This window comes from Rattus norvegicus, chromosome 17, assembly GCF_021556685.1.
Source record: "Rattus norvegicus strain SHRSP/BbbUtx chromosome 17, alternate assembly SHRSP_T2T, whole genome shotgun sequence".
Taxonomy (NCBI): domain Eukaryota; kingdom Metazoa; phylum Chordata; class Mammalia; order Rodentia; family Muridae; genus Rattus; species Rattus norvegicus.
Genome location: NC_141550.1, coordinates 92,774,865 through 92,796,731, shown reverse-complemented (window position 1 = coordinate 92,796,731; position 21,867 = coordinate 92,774,865). Strand labels below are relative to the sequence as shown.

Below are 21,867 nucleotides of genomic sequence, written 5' to 3'. Positions count from 1 at the left end.
TGACAAAAGTGTCCTTGTTAAAGATGGAGTGTTAAGTGTTTGAACACTGTTCCCATTAGGTGGTGCAATTTGGGGTTAATTATGGTCCTTGGGCAGGGGACAAGTAGGAAGAAATGGGTCACTGGGTAACATTGGGGACAGACTCTTGAGTCAAACCTGCCCTCTAGTGCTCCAATGACCAAGACTAGCCTTCCTGTCCATGGAGACAGAAGCAGAGGAGAAGCAATGGACCGTGCCTAGCCACAGTGTTGGCTGCTCTTTGCTCTAACCTCCCAAGGAACCCTGTGACAATGGATAGACACCTGTCTACTTACAGCTCTGATTGAGGCTGCATTCTGTCCTTACAGATATAGAAGCTGTTGCTTGGCTGGAAAGAAATTAGAGTTTGAAGAAACAGAAATTAGACTTGGACATTCAGGAGCTGTTGGACCCTGATATAGTAAGTTTCTCCAAATTGGACACTTTAACTTGCTCTTTGTTACTTTGGTTTCTGTATTTCCTGGCTTGAGTTATGCATTTACATTTCCATGTTTTTTATTATCTTCTATTTCATGTTTTATTAAATTATGTATGCTATGTTAGAGTATTCTATTTTTTCACTTCATATGTATGACAGATTTGCATCCACATATGCCTTGAGTACCATATCCCAGATGCATTCTGTGGAGGTCAGAGGAGGGAGTCAGGTTTTCTGGGTCTTGAGTTACAGGTGGTTGTGAGTCTCTCACACCATCCCTAGGATTGATACAATAACATATTCACATAGCATAACTCAGTTGTATAAGAAAATAAAATCTCTCTATACCTGTCTATAGTTCCACTTCCCCGAAATCTAATCCATTGCTAACCTGACAGCTCATACTAATAAAATTGTATAGAAAGACTTGTATCACTATTTTAAGTGGTGTATACCACCTGTGAGTGTGCTGTATAGGTGTGCTTAGAGTCGAGAGGTGTAGTAACCCCTGGAGCTGGAGTTAGGGTAACTGTGGGCACCTGTGTTCTGAGAACCACCTACAGGTCCTCTGCCTGAGTAGCCAAATTTGGGAACTCCAGACGCAGATCGCCATCCTGCACAGTATAGGTTTTCGGGGATCTGTTCTCTTTTCACCTTCTCTTGAAGGTGATATTCTAGATGCCTCTACTCAAAGAGAATGCTGAGATCAGGAGAGAGGATGGTGAGCTTTTCCAATTTAGTGGCTTTTAGCATCTAGGATTCTCGCAGTTTGGAGTTGGTCCCTGACAACCGCCTCTATGTCATATTTTGCATCTGCTCCTTTGCAGTAGGTCCTTGTCCTTCCCTTCCCAGTATGTAAAGTAATATGGCTAGATTGTCTGATGTTTTTCTGAGCTTTTTTTCTCATCTCTTTAATGTAGGAATTTGAGGGTATAAACATATTCTGGGGCCTGATTTTAAATGTCTGTTTCATTTTCATTGCAAGTTTGCTTCTAGCCATATAAAGGAGGGCCTGATCATTGAGCAGGACCGAGAGAGCCAGGACTCTATCGAGAACTTTACCACTGACTATAAGATCATAAGAACCCTGGGAATGGGACGATTTTCAGTCGTAAAAATGGCCTACCACGTCCCAACCCTCACCTGTGTAGCTATAAAAGTTCTCAAGAACACCGAGAAGTGCTCCTCAGTGATGAGCAGGGAAGTTGACATTCTAAAGTCCCTGGGCCATCCTCATATCATCAAGGTGGTCGAAGTGGTCCAGACAAGAGAGGCCACCCACCTGGTCATGGAGCATGCCTCTCAGGGAGACCTACTGGACCGAATCCGGGAATGTGGATATTTAAAGTCGTGGGAGGCCCGAAGAATGTTTAGACAGATATTAGAGGCAGTACAATTCTGCCATGACAATAATATTGTCCACCGAGACATAAAGGCCAACAACATTTTGATAGACGGAAGGTCGAATGCCAAGCTCTGTGATTTTGGCCTAGCTGCTAAAACACTTCCTGGGCAGAAGCTGATTGATTTCTGTGGCACGCTGCCATACTGTGCGCCAGAATTCTTTGAAGCTGAGGAATATGAGGGCCGCCCATTTGACGTATGGAGTGTAGGTGTCCTCCTCTTCTTCATGGTGACTGGGCACTTGCCTTTCCTAGGCAAGTCATTTGCAGAGGTGAGGAGACAAATCAGTTCAGCCAATTTCAGCATTCCGCCTCACGTTGCCAACGATATTTTCAATGTTATAGTGGAAATGCTGATGATAAATCCCAGCAGGAGGCCCAGCATCCAGCAAATTATGATGCGCCCCATGATCAAAGACAGCCAGGCCTACTCACCACTGACATCCATACAGACGTTCACAGGAACACCAAGCCCTAGCACCATCAAAGCCATGAGAGTCATGAGGCATACACCTGAGAAAAGCACTGAGTCTCTGATAGACCAAAATATCAATGAGGTGCTGGCAACATACTTGATTCAACAGCACAAGCCACTCAGGAAAGTCTGCACACACTACCAAGTAGAGCCAGGTCTAGAAGATCTTCACTCCTTCCCTCGTTTTCTTAAGAGAAAGGGACCTCTTCTCTCCTCCTTCACCTTGTCCTCACATTCATCCAATATTCGGGAGAAGGAGGATAGGAAGAATTCCAGGAAGGTTGTCAGAAGGCATGCTATGGGCTACCAGCAAACAAGGACCAACACTCTCCAGCTCGACCTCCTGGACTGTCCTATAGCTGAAGAATTCAAGGATAACAGGCTGCAAATCCGGAAGACATTCTCAGACTCCAAGACTGTGTTGTCTTGTAGTCTAACTGAACATATCCAGTCACCTCGACTTCAATACACCTACTCCACTACAGCAGACAGGAATGTGTCCTCCTTCATACCGCCACATGATTTCTGTGCATCACTGCAGACACCTAAGGGGATAAGCCTTGCAGGCTGCTCTGGAGATACCTGGCAGAGAGAGACACTCGTGGACAAAAACACCTTCATCAAGGAAGAGGCCATGGTTCATGAAGATACCATCACTAGTGGCCAGCCACAAGTTCCTTGCCCAGCTTCCCGTCGGGGATGGCGTCACCACTGGAATGGGTTTAAAAAGACAATTAGTAGAAGCCTTCGAAACCTGTGCTGCTGTCTGCCACCACCATCGGAAAATCAAGTCTCCTGCAATAACTTGGCTCTCAGGAAGAGAGGAGAACATTTTTCACCCACAGGACCAGGTGGGTGCATGTCCTCATTCATTTCATCCATATTCCCTCCTGTCCTTTGTGACAAATGATGATGGCCCTTGAGGCACACAGAAACTTGACAAAATGTAACTTCAGAAAGATTAAGTTCATAGAAACCCCTGAAGGGTGATCTGATGCTTCGTGAGTCATAAGGGGAATCAGAGACAGTGATTAAAGCAGGACGAGAGGGAGGTGGGGGCATTCCCAAATGGGGCAGAGAGTCCTAAGACAACCAGTGGGGTGCTATGGCTCTTTATGGAAACCACAGGAAGTTCTCTGTTTTTCAGACACCAAGAGCCTCTTTTCTGTCTTTTTCTTTTCAAGTCCTGAAGAACAGCAGCCTCAGCTCCCTGGCTTTTAAGCCAGGGGTGGGGGTTGGCCTGGCTGAAGATTATACAGTCTCAGAGGAGCCAGGCCAGACGTCCAGGTGCCTGTGTGCTTGCAGGTCCCTTGTCCAGAGGAAGAGCTGTCCACACCACAGCAAGGTCTCTTCAGGTAAAACCCCAGGCAGGAAGGCCTGCCTTTTCACTGTGTCTTGCTCAGAAGGGAGGGATGAAGTAGAACAGTACCCTAAAAGTGTCAGTGGACCAGTAGCCCTCTGCCCTCTCTTCTAGCAGAGGTAAACATCAGAGATGTTCTGTGGGACTGTACTGTTCTTTGCTTCCTGTTTCTTGCAGAGAACATGGTCTTCATCATGAAGTAGACTTCTCAGAAAAGTCTCCCTAGTCAGCCCATCAGACCTGAGCTAAAATGGGTTCCCAGGTTGAATATGAGACCTCTATGTCTCCTCTGAAGGGAATTCTCCTGTCAAACTTTGACCAGACCCTCACCCATCCCCACTGCCCTGCAAAAGATATCACAGTTTATATTGCTTAAGTCCTCAGACCCAACTCAGGGTAAAGCTTACAAAACCCATACTGTGGAGTGACTCCCAAGGCAGCTGTGCCCTCTCTCTCACCAGTTCTGCCCTGTAATTACTCACCTCTCTATGTTTGCTCCCTCAAGGCCAACTTTCAAATGTCTAACTGGATTCCTACCTGTGTCACAGCCTCCTCGAAGGAGGAGGGACAGGTGTTATGAGCAGAGTCAAAAGAATAACTTAATGATGCATCAGCAAATTGGTGTGGCCCTAGCTCATGACAGCTTCCGGCCTCCACTGGAGTATGCATTCCACTGGATAAATCTACCCAGGCTGCTTCCATTAACCTGAGAATTTGCACACTGCTTTTTTATGCCCAGTTAAACAGCCTTGCAATTCCTTTGTGAGAGCTTCTGGGAAGCTTTCCCTGTCCCTCCTACTGTTACATTTGTTAAGATATCATCTCCTGTGTTCTTTTTAACTAGACTGTATCAACATCTTCCACAGCATGAGGTGTACAGAATACCATATGACTGACGTGGAGGGTCCCTCTGACCCAGTGTCTCTCTTAATTTGTTCAAAGGACATCAAGGATCCTGGCATAGTAATCCTGCAGTGATATGTGCTGAGTTTAACAGCATGTCCCTATAGTTCTCCACCATTGTGATCACATACATATTTCTCATGTGCTTTATCCCCTGAGCTACAGGAAATTCTCTTAGGACAGACAACCTTTTCCTCTCTAATTTGAGTGGGAAAGCACATTATATTCCACTCTGGAGCAAGAAGAGCATCATATGACCTCGTGTATCTGAACCCACAATGCACAAGCCTGGGAAAGTTCATTAAAGGGGTTCTTTGCTGGCCTCTAGCACTGAACCAGGTTAGCTACTCAGACAAAACCAAGGAAAACCTCTCACAGACACTGGCCAGCCTAGGTTTTAAGAGTTGGCCTCACACCCTGATGATTCATTGTCATCCATACCCTGATATGTAGAAGCCCTGGAGTCTATATCTCTGTCAGTGTGTCTGTCTTTACTTTTACATAAACTACTTCCATTCAGGTTGGTTTCAATGCATGTTTCTTATACTGGACTCCTAGAGAGCCATGTACCCCTCAGGATGGCCTTAAGTGGAAAACACAAAATAGAAACATCAAATATAAAATCCCAATTGATGGAAATAGATTCACAAAATTAAAAACCAACAGATGAAAAACACTAACCACTCCAATAAAAATCCTTAATATATCACTCTTAATTCTAACAGACTCACAGGTGTATGCTAAGGGAACATATTCCATGTACAATAGACAGAAGAAATTGGTTCTTATTTTCTGATATGTTTATGTAAATTAAGCATACTTTCCTTTTTTTTCTGACATTTCTTTTTTTTTTTTCCTATATTGGAATAGTGTTGCTATGCTGGTTTTAGTGTTCACACAGTCAAACCTAAAATTCAGAGAGAATACCACTCGGGATAGAATGAAAGCCCAGGCTACATTTGTCTTCCTCTTGATCTTGCTGCCTCTGTTCCTCCTTTAGTGTAATGCTATGCTGCGAACATTTCTGTTTTCATCAAGGTCTCTTAAATCCCAACAGGCCACCTTGTAGCTAAAGATTACCTTGAGCACGATCCTCTTCTTCCTGTCTCTAATTCTGCAATGTAGAAGTTTCAGTTCTGAGCCACTCTACCCTGTCAAGTAACACAACTTCAAGGCCAGTATAGGCAAGAGGAAGTACCAGGCTGAGTGCAATCCTGTCAGAAAAGGGATATTCTAAATATTTTTACCTGGCAGATCTGGTCTCTGCATCTGGGGAGATGGATGTTGGGTAAAGTGTCACAGTGCAACAAAAGGACTCTGGAAATCAGACAAGGAAGAATCATGGTGTCATCTTAGGCCTTGAGCTTAACAGAGGGAGGTGTGGCAGATTGATGAGCTGAGATTACTGACATATTACTCTGTCTCAATATTGAGGTAAAAAAGCATTTGATGATTATTCCTGGCCTCCAGGTATGAGGACAAACAGACAGACACCAACACACAAACACACACACACACACACACACACACACACACACACACAGAGAGAGAGAGAGACAGAGAGAGAGAGAGACAGAGAGAGACAGAGAGAGACAGAGAGAGACAGAAATAGAAAGGGAGAGAAACGGAGGGAGAGAGAGAGAGAGAAGAGGGAGAGAGAGAGACAGAGAGAGAGACAGAGAGACAGAGAGAGACAGAGAGAGAAAGGGAGAGAGAGAGAGAGAGGGGTAACTCTGAGGTAATGTATGTATCATGCACACATTAACTCTTTATAGATCTATCTAGACTTTTCCAACTATGGACTGTCTAAATTTTATAGTCATGTCTGTCTATTTCTTGGCCAGTGAACATAAACCTATGTCCCGTGGCAAAAAACCTACTCGGGTTTTCTAGTGATGAATATATTTTCTTTCTCTTGTTTAACTCCAGTTTTCTTTATGCAGTCCAGGCAGCCAAGGACTTTTGATCCTGCTGGACAACGGACTGGACACAATGAGTGGCCTGATGAGTGGACCGTTGGACCATTGGGACTCACCTGGACTAAAATCCATGTATAACAAAAGGGTCTCCAACATCCTGCTCCTTCCACTAGGAGGGCAGATGAAAGGAAGATGCTCCGAGATATAGATTTCTTGGGGCTTATTTTTTTTCTGTGTGTTTTCTTTTGAAGATTGTAATGTTTGCTTTTTATTCCTTTTATTTGTATATAATTTTGTTCATACATATGTATTTATCTAATATTTTAATGTTTTAATTGAAACAGTGACATCACCTTCCTCTTTTAAACCTCCTCTCCAAACTCTCCCAGCTATCCTATATCAAACTTTTCTCATGCCTTCACTCTTAAGTTGATGGACTTCTTTACGTGATTAAATTTGTTATATATTTTTTACTTATCTTGTGTATCTAGAAATAAATATAAATATACCTGCAGAGCCTATATTTGTTGCTTGTGTATATATTTGTTCAGACTGACTACTCTGTATTTGACAACATGGTACTTTGTATTTTTACCTTTTGATATTTTCTCTTCCCCATCTTAAAATTCTTTTTCTGGCTAATGGTTTCTTGCGATTTTTATTTAACCTAAATTATTTATTTCCTTCTTTTGCCTCCTTTCTATACTCTCCCCATATTTGATTCTACTACAGCAAAGACCACTGCCTGTGGGAAGGAATCACTCTTGAAAGAGCCAGAGGTGTGGGTCAATTGAAGACCAGTGGGAAAGTTCCACTGCCGACCTTCAAGCACAATGACCCATCCCATCCAGGGAATAGTCAGTTCCCAGAGAACTGCAAGCCAAACTGTTAAACAAAGCTACCTATGATTTCCAACTCACCTCTCTTCCCCTCTGGAAAAGCAGGAATGGTTCACTGATCACTAGTCAGTAGGAGGTCACTTTGCCCCATCAATAATACCCTGCCTAGTTACCAACTGCTTGAATTCTGCCCCAGTTCTTAGCAAGGTATATAACTCCCTGTCAGAGTCTATTCAGGGTCACCTCCCTTTAAGCGGGAAGGCCTCATTAAGGCAGAATGAACTCCTCTTGCTATTGTATAGATGACTGTCTCCATGAATCTCAATCAAGAGGTCCTGGAATCGGTTCAGTTTGGACCTCACATTGGTGTATTCAACTGGAAACTTGCTTCTTCTGTGGGACCCATGGGAGAGTGGTGAAAGGGAGGAGTGGCCGTTACAGCTAGGTACTGAGGTTGACTTCTCTGTGCTCTCTCTATCTAGCTTCATTGTGTTCTGCTTTTGGCTCCTTTCTTTCTTGCAAGCATCAGGAGGGCTCACAGAGGCTAGGTAACAGGGATTTGACCTGTCCAGAGGCCAGCAATGTCAGAGAACTTTGATCCAGGGTGAGGCCAGCAAAGTCACCAGAACCTGTGTGCATCTCACTTCTGGCAGGAGCAGATAGCCTGAGTTATCCCATCCACGGCAGGGATGGGGTTGGTCTGTGTACTTTGCCCTTGAAAAGGGACACTTGGTTTGTGTGTTAGTTGTTCTTTTTTTGCATTCTTGTTTTCATGTTTTGGACTTGAACTGATGAAAATTTTAGACAGGGGACCAATTGTTTTCTCACCTTAATCTTATTCTGAGTAATTTTCAAGAATTTAGGACTAAGGACCACTTAATGAAACTTGGAGTGGCCTGTTTTTGATGTTAAATGGCCACCAGGAGAGAGACCTTTTAACTCTCCAAGGTGTCAGCAATAGAGGATAAAATGTTTCAGACATTTCCCCTCCTCCCCAACCCCTACCTTCTAAACACTTCTTCTTCACTAGAAACAACAAAAGCCTACTTCAGCCCAGCAGCCAGCTCCTTCCTTATTGACAGATTCAGCCTTAGGGCTGGAGACATGGCACAGAGGTGAAGAGAACTGAGCGCTCTTCCAGAGCTCCTGAGTTTAATGCCCAGCAGACACTTGTTGAATCCTCTTTTTCTTCAGGATTGGTTCAGAGTTTCATGGCTCACAAGGTCACAAGGATTTAACCCCTTTTTCCCTGCTCTTCTGCTCATTGCTGACACAGTGCAAACTGGCATCCAGCATCCCTGAGAGGCTCCATGTGGGCAAAAGTATCTTTCAACAGAGCTTACAAATGGCTCCTGGCCCCAAAAGGAACCCACCCAGATTAGGGCTTCAATTCAGTAAGGGGTAGGGAGTGTCTCCAGATTTGCCACCAGGCTCTATAAGCATATCTCAATAATAATTTGTCCCAGGCTCACATATGATATTAAATAAGAGCAAAGAGAAAATTCTCATACGATAGCCCTGACTTTCATCAATTAAGTTCGTACCAAATGTTAGAGAAAAGTTAAGTTGCAGGGAGATTGTAGAAGAGTACAGATCACGACAGAAAGAATTAATTAGACCACTTCCAGCCAACACACCACCCGATTTAGGACAAAAGAAATTCCAAGCTTCAATAAATTTACTTTGACGCTCATGACTACCCCTACAATTCTGACTGATGATTCAGTAATGCCTACATGCTACATTATCAGAGTTTTCCCTGGCTGAAATGTTTTCTAGCCACCAGTTTTCCTAAACCTTGCAACTCTCCCACCTGACCCTGACTTGGGACTGTCCACTCCATCAATGTGACGAGGTTGTGGCACAGGTGTTCAGTACCTGACCTGACTTGAGGAACACACCTTTGTCAGAAACAGAACAGACCTGGGTTATGGACAGAAGCAGCTTCATCCATGGGGGTGAGAGGAGGGCAGGGGCAGTGGTGACAATACAAATGGAGGGAATCTGGACTCAGTGTCTTCCTCCAAGCACTTCATTTCAAATGGTCAAACTAAGAACATTAAAACAGGCCCTCATCATGGGAAGAGGACTGGTTGTTAACATCTTCAGGGACAGCCAGATAGGCATTTACAACGGCTCATGTGCATGGAATCCTTTGCCAAAAGATCCAATGGCTAGAGATAACAGCCGGGCTGATAAGGCTGCTTAGGATGCAACCTTAAAGTACAGAGTCATCTCTTGATTGGCCACTGTCCTAGGAAAACTGCCCAGAACAGCTGATATATGTAGAAAAAGAAATTAAATGGGCTCATGACGATCGACTAAAGGTAAGGTAATAGTACCCACCTCTTTAACAAGAACTGTTCCCAGAAAGATCCAGAGTCACTAACATGACAAACTTGAATGCTTGCCAGGTGACCCAGGTTTAGAGCACTTAAGGTAATAGGATCAGATAATGGGGACTGCCTTTGTATTTCAGGTAAGTCAGGGACTTGCTAAGGTCTTTGGGACTAGTTTGAAACTCCACTGTGTATATTGTCCCCGGAGTTCAGAAAAGTTAGAAAAGATTAATAAAATTCTAAAAGAGACCTTAGTTATATTAGCCTTGGAGACTGGTGGGGACTGCATGATGCTCCTTCCCTCTGCCCTATATTAGATATAGATGGCATTCTAGCCCCCATTGTAGCCAGCCTACAGTTGACAGCTATTACAGATCTGAAAAATGATAATTTAATACTTAAGGTCAGAGCTCCCCAATAGGCTCATGAATATGTTTGGCCTAAATAATGTACCCTCTATGAAGCAGGCCTGGTTCCAGAACCTCACAAGTTAAGATTTCACCAAGCTGAGCCTAAACCAAGGTGAAAAGGACATTTCATCATCTGTTGAACACAGTCACCACATGGGTGCACTACAACCATGCCAGATCTGCTCCTCCACTGAGGAAGACTACCTGGCTCTAGCTGTAGGAAAATAGAGGTTCAAACGCACACCAACCCCCTCAAGTCAATGTTGACTCAGTCTCAGTCCTGAGTCTATTGTCCCTGCTAAGTATATGTCTGTATGGACTGTGTGTCTTAATTTCCCGTAATGAAGGTCCTCTAGCTGGACCCTTGCTAAGTGAATATAGTCCAGTTAATGATCTTAAGACACACTAGGTGTAGCTGCAAATAGGGAGGCAAAATACAAGCTGGAGGACTGTAAGCTTCAAGAAGGAAGCTGTACTAACAGACAATGGGGGAATGAAGAGTCATAGTTGGGTCGATCCAAGGCCAGTGGGAAAGTTTCCCCACAAACCTCCATGCACACAGACCCCTCCCTTCCAAGGAGTAGTTAGTTTCCTGAGCATCTATAAGCCAGACTGTCAGACAAACCCACCTGTAACTCCACAGACCTCTCCTTGACTCCCCACTGTGCCCGCTGGAAAGTCCACAATGGTCCACTGATCACGAGTCAGCTTGAATGTCACTTCACCCCATCATTAATACCCTGCCTAGTTACCAATGTTTGAATTGTGTCCAATAGTTTTCAAGGTATATAACTCCCTATCAGAGACTGCTCAGGGTCATCTCCTTTGAACTGGGAAGACCCAGGCATGCCAGATTGAATTAAATTACTCTTGCTACTGCATAGATCACTGTTTCCATGAGTCTCATTGGAGAGACCCTGAAGAGCTTCACAAGATGAGGTGCAAGTATGACCAGGGAACACTACAACACATTACAATGAAGACAATGAAATTCAATATGATGAAAGTGGACAGTCAAAACTTTTAATACTCTTAAAAATGTGAAGCCCAACAAAATAGTCTCTATATGGACACACAACATGCACACATCCACACAAATAAGTGCATACATATCTATTGTGGCTATTCCTAGTTGTCAACTTGACTATATCCGGAATGAACTACAATTCAGAATTGAAAGATTCACCTTTGATACTGATCTTAAGGCTGGGAGATAGAAGTATTTGACCTGTATCTTGGCATGGAGATCTTGGGGCATAGTGCCTATGAATTCCAGGAGACTAAGGCTTGGCGATCTCAGAGTTCAAGGTCATCTGGGACAAAGCAAGTTCCAGACACCTTCTGCTGGAGACCTACATAAAGACTTTGGAATAAGAAAGGTTCTCTCTTCTGAGCCTGCCTGTCTTGTGGGACTAAGACACTGCTATATCCTTGGACACCATTCACAGCTGCTGCTGACCATGGTTGGGGAGTTGAACTACAGACTGTATGTCATCAACAAGTTCCCTTACTATACAGAGACTACCTATAAATTCTGTGAGTCTAGAGAACTCTAACCAATACATAGTGGGTACCTGGAATTTTTCTAGAGGAGCAGATGTGTAAATATGAGACTTTTAAGAATGTGGAGTTGGTTTAACAATTCACCAGCTCCTTCAACTACTGAAACCTCCACACATACTCTGTCTTCTGGGGGTCGGAAAATATTGAAGATCTGTGGTTGATACTGTCTTTCAAACTTAAAGAAGCCAATGCCTTTGATTATCTTCATGACTTTGGTGATTAGGTATACAAAATTTTCTACAAGTTGGGGGAAAAATCAGAAAATGATTTTGCTGGCTTGATGCTCTTAGTATCTCTGGAAAAATGGATGAAGGAAACGAATGAGGTGTATGATAAAATAGAATGGTTCCAGATGCAAGTAAACAGTGTAAAATTTACTAAGTGTGTCCTTGGAGAGAAGTTTTCTCTAGCAGTCATAGATCTTGAGTTGCAGAACATCAAACTTCAGCCCTCTTTAGTTTGGCTGAATTAGAGTGAAAATTCAAGCTTCAGCAGTTACAGTAAAGACATTAACTGACAAAGAATGGGATCCTATCACTTGAAATGGGGTGTGTGGAAGGACCCTGTTGAAGATGAGAATTTTGAATCTTCAGATTCTCACGGTTTGACCACACCAGTGGAAGTGGTAACCTCACCCTTGAAATAAAGCCTTTTTCACATGAGGAATTTAGTCCTACAGAGTGTGATAAACCTGCAGTGACTTTCACTGAAGAAAATGTCAGACAGACTTTCTGCCTCTACCTTTCTGCAGGGACAGACTGCTAGCTAGTCTGCTTCCTGGAAGATACTATATCTTGAGGCTTAACAGAGGATCCACTGCACTCTGAACATTAGGCATAATATCCTGAAGTGTATCAGAAGAACTACTGCACTCAGAACATTTGATACCGCATGCTGAGGCATCCAAGGAAATCTGCTACACCCAGGGCATCTGACAACACAATTTGAGACATCCCAGGAGATGTAATGCACACAGGACACCACAGTTGAGGGCATTCCAAGAGGTCCTCTTTATACAGGGCAACTGGGAAATTGACACCACAATCTGGAGGCAACCCAGGGTCTCTGTGACATGCAGGGCAGTTGCCAAAAACAATAAAAGGCCTCCCTGTTCTGTGGCTGCCCTCAAGGAAAGAGAAACCACAGTCCATTGTCACCCCCCTTTATCTGTGTCCCGAGAACAGCTTCACACAGGACACAGTTTGAATGTTCCTGTGAAGACGCCACAGTCTGAAGGCCTCCCAGGAGATCTACTGCAGCCTGAGCAACATATCAGCAGCTTCTCTGCCCCTTTGAATATCCTCCAGTTGGAAGGCCCTCACAGGAGGTCTGCTACAGACAGGGCCACAGTCCTGACAGGAGCCCTGTTGGAAACCAGGGACCAAGGAGTCAGACTCCGGAGTCACCTTCTTTTCAGCACCTCATGGTATCTTCTCAAAAACTGACCATATGACGGGTCATAAAACACACCTCAACATATACAGGAAGATAGAAATAATCGCATGCAATCCATCATATTCCACAGACTAAGGCTGATCTTCAATAACAACAATAATGAAAGAACACCCACATACACATGGAAGTTGAACAATGTTCTACACACATATACCTTAGTCAAGGAAGGAATAAAGAAAGAAATTAGAACACTCCTTAGAGTTTAATGAAAATGAAGTTACAACATTCCCAAACTGATGGGACACAATGGAAGCTGTGTGAAGAGGAAATCTCATAGGTGTGACTGCCTGAAAAAAGCAAACAACAGGAGAGAGCGCAAATCAGCAGCTTGACAGCACACCTAAAATCTCCAGATCAAAACAAGGCAACTGCAAACAAGAGCAGTAGAAGGTAGGATATAATCATTCTCAGGGCTGAAATCAACCAAGTAGAAACAAAAATGTCTATACAAAGAACCAACAAAACCAAGAGCTGGTTCTCTGAGAAAATCAATAAGATAGATAAACCCTTAGACAGACTAACCTGAGGGCACAGAGAGTGTGTCCAAATAAACAAAATCAGAAATAAAAGAGGAGACATAACAACAGAATCTGAGGAAATGAAAAAAATCATCAGGTCCTATTAAGAAAGGCCAAATTTAACAAAACTTAAAAATCTGGAGGAAATGGACAGTTTTCTAGACAAATACCAAGTACCAAAGATAAACAAGGAACAGATAAACCACTGAAATTGCCTCATAACTCCTAAAGAATTAGAACCAGTTATTAAAAGTCTGCGAATCAAAAATAGCCCACCACAAGATGGGTTTAATGCAGAATTCTATCAGACATTAATAGAAGACCTCATACCAATGCTCTCCAAACCATTCTACAAAATAGAAATGGAGAAAGCACTACCAAATGCCTTCTATGAAGTCACAATTACTTTACTGAAACCACAGAAAGACCCAACAAATAAAGAGAACTACAGACCAAATTCCCTTTTGAATATCAATGCAAAAATACTCAATAAAATTTTCGCAACAGGATCAAAGAATACATAAAAATGAACAACTGTCATGATCAAGTAGACTTCACCCCAGGAAGAGAGGGATGGTTCAATATATGGAAGTCCATTAACAGAATTCACTTTATAAAAAAAAACCTCAAAGATAAAAACCACATGATCATTTCATTAGATGCTGAGAAAGCAATGGACAAAATTCAACACCCCTTCATAATAAAAGTCCTGGTATAAAGGTCGGTACCTAAACATAGTAAAAGCAATATACAGCAAACAGTAGCCAACATCAAACTACATGGATAGAAAAATGAAACAGTCCCATTAAAATCAGGGAGTAGACAAAGTTGCCCAATTTCTTGCTGCTTATTGAATATAGTTCTTGAAGTCTTAGCCAGAGTAATCAGACAACAAATGAAGGTCAAAGAGATACAAAGTGGAAAGGAAGAAGTCAAAATATCACTATTCGCAAATGATATGATAGAATACTTAAGTGACCACAGAAGTTGAACCAGAGAACTACTAAGCCTGAAAAAGAGCAAAGTGGCTCGATATAAAATTAACTTAAACAAATCAGTAGCCATCCTCTATTCAAAGGATAAACAGGCTGAGAAAGAAATTAGGGAAATGATACCCTTCATATTAGTCCCAAATAATATATAATGCCATGGTGTGACTTTAACCAACAGATTGGGAAAAGATCTTTAACAATCCTACATCTGATAGAGGGCTAATATCCAAAATATACAAAGAACGCAAGAAGTTAGACTCCAGTGAGTCAGATAACCCTATGAAAAAAACGGGGTACAGAGCTAAACAAAGAATTCTCAGCTGAGGAATATCGAATGTCGGAGAAACACCTAAAGAAATGTTGAGCATACATCTGGAGTCATTCAGAGAATGCAAATTGAAACAACCCTGAGAATCCATCTCATACCAGTCAGAATGACTAAGATAAAAACTCAGGTGACAGAAGATGGTGGCGAGGATGTGGGGAAAGAGGAACACCCCTCCTTTGTTTGGTGGATTGCAAACTGGTACAACCTCTCTGGAAATCCCTCTGGAGGTTCTTCAGAAAATTGAAAATTGGACTGTCTGAGGACCCTGCTATACCTGTCCTGGCCGTATTCCCAAAAGATGTTCCATCATAAAACAAAAACCCCAAAAGAACAACAATTCTAATCAACCAGAGCTCCTAGGGACTAATCCACTACCCACAGAGTACACATGAACAGACCCATGGCTCCAGCTTCATGTAGCAGAGCATGGCCTTGTTGGGAACCAATGGGAGGAGAAACCCTTTGTCCTGCCAAGTCTGGACCTCTCACTGTAGTGGAATTTCAGGGCGGGGAGACAGGAAAGGGAGATGTTTGGGGAGGAAAAAACATTATAAAAGAACTGGGAGGGTGAATGGGATGGGGGTTATGGATAGGAAACCACGAAAGGGAATAACATTTGAAATGTAAATACATTTTAAAAAAATAGAAAAGAAAAGAAAAAGAGAAATGTAAATAAAAATACCCAATAAAAATTAAAATGAATAATGAAAATAAATAAAAAAGGAGCAAATTCGGAAAAAAAGAAATCATATACAATCAGCCTTAAGGGAACTAGGTCAGTGTATATGGGTGTTTGCTGGGCAAACATAAACCCGAGTTTAAATCTCCATAAAAAGCACATCTGACTACATATGTGCATCTAAACCAAAGCCTTGAGAGCTGCAGACGAAATATTGGTGCTGGCATGCCAACCTAGCTTCAAGTTCAGACACCATCTCAAAGCACTAAGCAGGATAATGATAGAGCAGGACACCCGAACTCCTCCTCTAGACTGTGCATGCGAACAATGCTCACAACCAGGTATACACACACACACACACACACACACACACACACACACACACAAACACACACACACACACACTCGCATGCATAAAATATATTTGAAAAGTATAGAAGACATCTAGTCATATTGAAACCCATTTCTGGCTCTGCCTTCTCCCTGCATTTTCTCTTAAGTTCTTTAACATCATCTGACAAGGGCATATTCTATTTATTTATGATCTGAATTTCTTCTGGAAGACAGCTGTCCCAAGAGGTGATATTCACCTGCTTTTGAAAAGCGTCTCTTGCACAATAGATACTTAACAGATCTTTATTAAATACACATGCTGTATATGAAAGTTATTGTTTGGGAAGTATCTTAATGGAAACTAAATCAGAGAAATCCATCCCCCTCATGTCCTCTCACAAAGTCTCTCAATGTCTGTATGTATTAGTAAAAATGTGGATGACAGCAAAGAGCAACAGAAAAGTTACCTGCAAAGCTCTTTACATACAGACACCGCCTACCAATTAACTACATAACAACATCTTTATTACTATAAGATTACTAGGTGTGGATTAGTATAAGGTTACTAGATGTGGAAGTTAACATAAGGGTAGAACATCCAAGGGCCTTCAGGAAGAAAAGACACAAATCACTGTGCCTTACCAGTCTGTTAAACAAACCCTGGAGTAAATGGAAAATGAATTTGATGCTTAAAGAAATACTGGCCAGAATTCAACATAAATGGCATTCAACACGAACCAACAATTTTTTTCTCACACATCTATCAAGCAAGAGCAGATCTCTGTCTGTCTGTCTTGTGGTGTGTGTGTGTGTGTGTGTGTGTGTGTGTGTGAGAGAGAGAGAGAGAGAGGGAGAGAGAGAGAGAGAGAGCAGAGAGAGAGAGAGACAGAGAGACAGATAGAGACAGAGCCAGAGAGAAGAATGATTTGCTGTTTTGTTTGTCTCTCTCAGGATTGGAAAAAGACACTTTTCTTGACTGCCTGAGCTCCAACCCTTCATGAATGTTGGCTTCAGGTGGCAGAGGAAATCTCCCTGGTTTATTTCCCTATAATATTAGCATCTCAGCCACCTCTCCAGAGATGAGCATGAACCAGGAAGGGTGGTGTGTGGAGTGCAGTAGCAGGTGTCACAGGCAGGGAAAGGAGAGCAGGAACTTGGAGCACCTGAGTGAGAATGAGATGGGCCCAAGGCTCAAAGTGAGACACCCTCAACCTGTCAGTTCCCTCAATCACCTGCTGGGAAGGACCAGGTAGGCTGAGGGTAGGGAACTTCCAGTTGAGCACTACCTCGGGTGAAGAGACTCCTGAGGGCTCTGGCCTGCCGCACCAGCGCCCTGCTTAGTAAAGTTTGCACGGGGTCCGCCCCAGTGCCAGAGCCCTTGGGGCAAGGGACCGCCTCAGTAGGCAACCATGCAGGGCTCAAGTTCAGTGAACCTGGGCAGGACAAGCACTGGCAACCAACCTTTCCCCTGGCGCGGTACAACCCCGCAGAGTAGCCCTCCACCTTCCCCCCATGACCTGCTGAGGTCGAGACCCTGATCCTCTAAAGCAGCCTGCTCCCTTCTTTACCTCAGCTATGTGGTCCGAGGTGGATTATCACCCTGGCAAGGGAATCCCGACCTGCCTAACCTGCCTGGTCAACCAGAGCTGTTACTCCGCCCTCTCAGGTAACCAAGGAAACAGGGTTTCCACACCTTCCATAGCAATGACCCAGACTAGATCTCTATACCTGCACACACGCGCCTTTTCCTGCGCTTTGATTCCCTCTCTGCTGGGAGGGCGGGCACAACCTGGTCGCCGGAGTGACGCGCTGAGAATCTCAGCCAATGAGAGGAAGAAGGCGGGACCAGTGCAGAGGGGCGGGCCCTGTGCAGCTTCTCCCAGTGACTCTGCTTCTAAAAGCACCAAGTCTCTTGTTTCTAATGTAAGTGCAGGTTCACTGAAAAAACGACATCTGTGTTGAAGACTGCTCAAAGTGACTGAGGAGTACTTGACCACTACACAGGGGATGAATCATCGGAAGCCAAAATTATCTTGTACTATCTTTGGGGTCTTTAAACTTATTACCAACCTTTGTAGCTGACCTAGGATCTTTGTGCCTGTTATATAAAACATTTGAAATGTATTGTTGAACCCAGCCAACGACTGGCTTTTCAGTAATGCGGAAAAGAAGAATATCATCAGCGGGACATTTTCCTGCTGTGCTGTAGGCTGCCCACCAAATGTTCTTTCCCCTGTATTTGTGTATTGATTTATTATCTTTTGTTCTATGGCTATAAGACCTCATGCCAACCTCTTCCCCAATAGAGTCTTTAATTCTGGAAAACCCGAATCTGTACTCCTATGCAGTATTCACTCAGAGTTGCCTCAGAATATACTTCTCCTTGTTTTTGGTTTTGGTTTTATTTTGTTCATGGTCAGTATGTACAATGAACTGTTGTCCTATCATCTGCTGGAGGTCATAGGATTAAAAAGGATGAGTAAAGTTTCACCGAGATGACAGCAGGGCTATCCTCAGATATCTTTGGGGCCCAACCTTATATTTCTTTAGAGAAAGAGAGATTCTTGAAAAATTCTGGGTCCAGCTACAATACCCTTTGTAGCCCTGTCCAATTACATTGCATACAGTCGGGTATCTGACACAGATTCTTACACAAATCGAACTTTAGTTAGACTTTGAACCTTCTCCTTGGCCTGTGTGCTTTGTGTGTACATCTTTGTTCACTCAAGATTTAGCAGTCGCCAAGGCAGTTTAGCAAGAACCCACATATACACAATCACCCCCTCCCTATCTTACAGAAATGTTTCTATCCACACCCTTGATATCTGTGCATGCTTGCCTGCCTTCAGCAGGAAGCTTTCAAGGTAGGGGTTACTAAAATTCACCCATGTTGGTATCAACCATGAGCTCCATGTTTCTTGACTATACATCCCCATGTATCTCTCGTGTGTTTAGAACACAGGCCAGCTCAGTACCTGGGTCTCTTTAGTTATACTACCCTGAATAAAATTGGACTTTGTCACTTTAACTTGTGCACAGCTTTGGCTTTCTCTGAGGACTGTTAAGGTTATGTACTTTAATATGCCAATCTCTTCTGAGTGTGGGAACTACAAATTAAATAGTAGGATATCTGAGCCTCACTACAGACAGTCTAACTAAACCTAAGAGTGACAGGACGATCCTGCTCTAGGAATTTGACACATTAGTGGCCATCCTTCCTAATCTTCCAGTCACAGCTGTGAGATAACAGAAGCATGGGGGAAAGTCAAAGCTACACTGACATAATTGTTATACTTTGGCAGTTTTAAACGTCTTCCCAAATAATACAATCAAAAGTTAAATAGTCTATGGACTCAGGATCAAGGAGCAGAAGCGTAATGTGGAGAGATTACAATCAAGGACAGAAAAATCGTGGAACCCCCATTTTCTCAACCAAAGGATACATATAACAATTAGAACATATCTGAGAAAATCCCATACCATAGGCATGTGAGGAAAGGTAGGATCTGTGTAAATGATTTATAAAGATGCACAACCCCCATGACCCATACTTTGAGCCTTTGATCTGACTCCAAGATTGGCTCTAACTTTTCTTCCTTAATAAGAGAAGAAAACATTCCTTACTTTCTACCAATATCCTATGTGTCCCTGGTCCAATGCCTTGCTCTTAGTGACAAAAGCCTAGAAATTTCAGTGGTAACTCCAAACCCCACAATTTATCAACAACATGTGTGCACACTGTGTTCACAGTGTCTGAAAACACACACACACACATACACACACACACACTCACACACAGACACACACCCAGTGTGAACTCCAATCAACCTCGTCTACAGTGAGACTTGCCTATCACGTCTGTTTCACTGTTAGTCAATCGATGTCTAACTTATTTTATTGCCAGATATATTTAAAGTGGCAGCTGATGACCAAATGCAGTCGTTTCAATGATTTTTTTCAGATTTATTGGTATGAATGCATGGTGCCTGCAGTGGTCAGAAGAGGGTGACAGATACCCTAGAACTGGAGTTACAGAGTTTGCTTATCAATCTCGATGTGGACCCTGGAAACTCTTGCTCTGCAAGAGGAGCCGGTGTGCTTAACAGCAGAGCCCATCTCTTCAGCCGCTAAACACAGATATTTTTATAAATAGCTTCGTAGGAAAGTCAGATGTTGTGAGCATCAATGATCTAGGCTCCCAGCAGAAAGAGGGGGCGGGCTCTAAACATTTCAGAGAATTGACTGGTTGCCTACTTTCTCATTAAGCTGTCCATGGAATGATCTGGCTGTTTTCACAGGGTCTTGTAGCTCAAGATGCTTTCACACTCACTCTGTAGCAGAGGATGACCCTGAATTCCTGATCGACTGCCTCTGCCTTCCAAGTGCTGGACCACCATATCTGGCTTAGCTCTTATTTCTTAGAGCAGAAACAAATGCAGGGAAATGTGCTGGAAATCACTGTGTACGAAGGAACTCAGGAGGTGAGGCTCAGAGAAAGAGGGATGATGGAGCCTTAGGAAATGCCAGCCCTAGCATTCCAATGTACCCCATAACTCCCAGAGGATGAAAGGAACATCTTCCAGGCTGACCTATATCTTGTTGACACTGTCTAGCCAGATGTTTTTGATAAGCCCCTTCATTTCCATCTCTACCAAAGCAGACTTGTCACTTCAGCCCAATTTGTGGCCACCTCAGAGGCACTGGACTAGGGGAACCTCTATCCTGTTCCTTCTACCTCTGAGCCTGCCATTTCCCCGACACAGAGAAAAGAAGGGAGAGGAGGAACTCCAACTCTTTGTCTCTGCTAAGAAGATAGAAAGATACCCTTGTTCCTAAACACTCGTCTTCCTGGAAGAGGCAAGGGGAGAGGCACAGCAGAAGGCCCAGGTAGAAGGGCATGAGTTAGCTCCTGCCTCTCTACCTATGTCCACAGTTCAGTAGAAACTCTGCTCTACCTAAAGCATTGGGACAGACTCTATGGTTTGGACACAGCAGCTAAAATGATGGCTTCCAATGCTCTCCAGTTGAACACAGTAGAAAAAAAAAAACCCAAAAACTAAAAAACTTCCTAATGCTACTGATTTTACACCAGGAACTAAGATGAAAAATACTCTGATAGAAACAACTGATTAATGGAGATTAGGTATATAAGGTTTCACATAGCCCAGAGGCTCCTCAAACTTGGTATGTAGCTGAGGCTGGTCTTCAACTCATGATCCTCCTGAATTCACCTCCTGAGTAGGGGGAGGGGGATGTGCTACCATACCGAGCCAAACACAATTTACATACACCAGAAATTTCCAGAGTGAGTACTGTTCATGACTGGCCTGGGGCAGCTGATCATCTCAGCCATCACTGTCACAGCCCTTCAGTCTTGAATCTGAACTGGTCACGATGCATCTCCAGAACACAGCTGTGCTTGTAAGTGTTCACTGAACTTGCATTTCTAGCCTTGGATTGAAACTGTCTAGCAGGGCTAGAGGGATGGTTCAGCACTTAAGAACTCTTGCTGCTTTTAAGCTAAGTTCCAAGTCCTCACATGGGGTGAGTCATGACTGCATGTAACACTAGCTACACACACACACACACACACACACACACACACACACACACACACACACACAGAGTAAGTCTCTAAGAGATAACGTCAAGCATGGTCTGGAATGTAGCCCAGTTGGTAGAGTCCTTGCCTAGCATGACAAAAGGCCTGAGTTTGTTCCCAGCATGTACCAATGTGATGTTACATGTCTATAATTCAAGCACTTTTGGGCAGAAGTAGATGATCAGAAATTCAAAGTTATCATTAGCAATAAAGTGAGTGTGAGGTCAGCCTTCGATATATGAGCCCATGCCTCAAGAAGAAAACAAAATGTCATGCAAGCCATGTGTGCTCA

At 43.3% G+C, this 21,867-nt stretch overlaps 1 protein-coding gene and 1 long non-coding RNA gene across 2 annotated transcripts in view; one reads left to right on the top strand and one right to left on the bottom strand.

The window, feature by feature from the left end:
- Nucleotides 1–17,642, bottom strand: part of LOC148000327 (uncharacterized) — a 32,901-nt gene extending 15,259 nt beyond the window's left edge. The window contains exon 1 of the long non-coding RNA XR_015641950.1: nt 17,542–17,642. This is a non-coding gene — a long non-coding RNA (uncharacterized LOC148000327). The remainder of the gene's footprint in view (nt 1–17,541) is intronic.
- Nucleotides 1,136–7,040, top strand: LOC134482643 (sperm motility kinase X-like). The gene is made up of 4 exons (XM_087591755.1): nt 1,136–1,178; nt 1,387–3,186; nt 3,520–3,690; nt 6,542–7,040. The coding sequence occupies exons 1-4, from the start codon at nt 1,136–1,138 to the stop codon at nt 6,562–6,564; spliced, it is 2,037 nt and encodes a 678-aa protein (XP_087447881.1). The 3' UTR covers nt 6,565–7,040.
- Nucleotides 17,643–21,867: the final 4,225 nt, after the last annotated feature.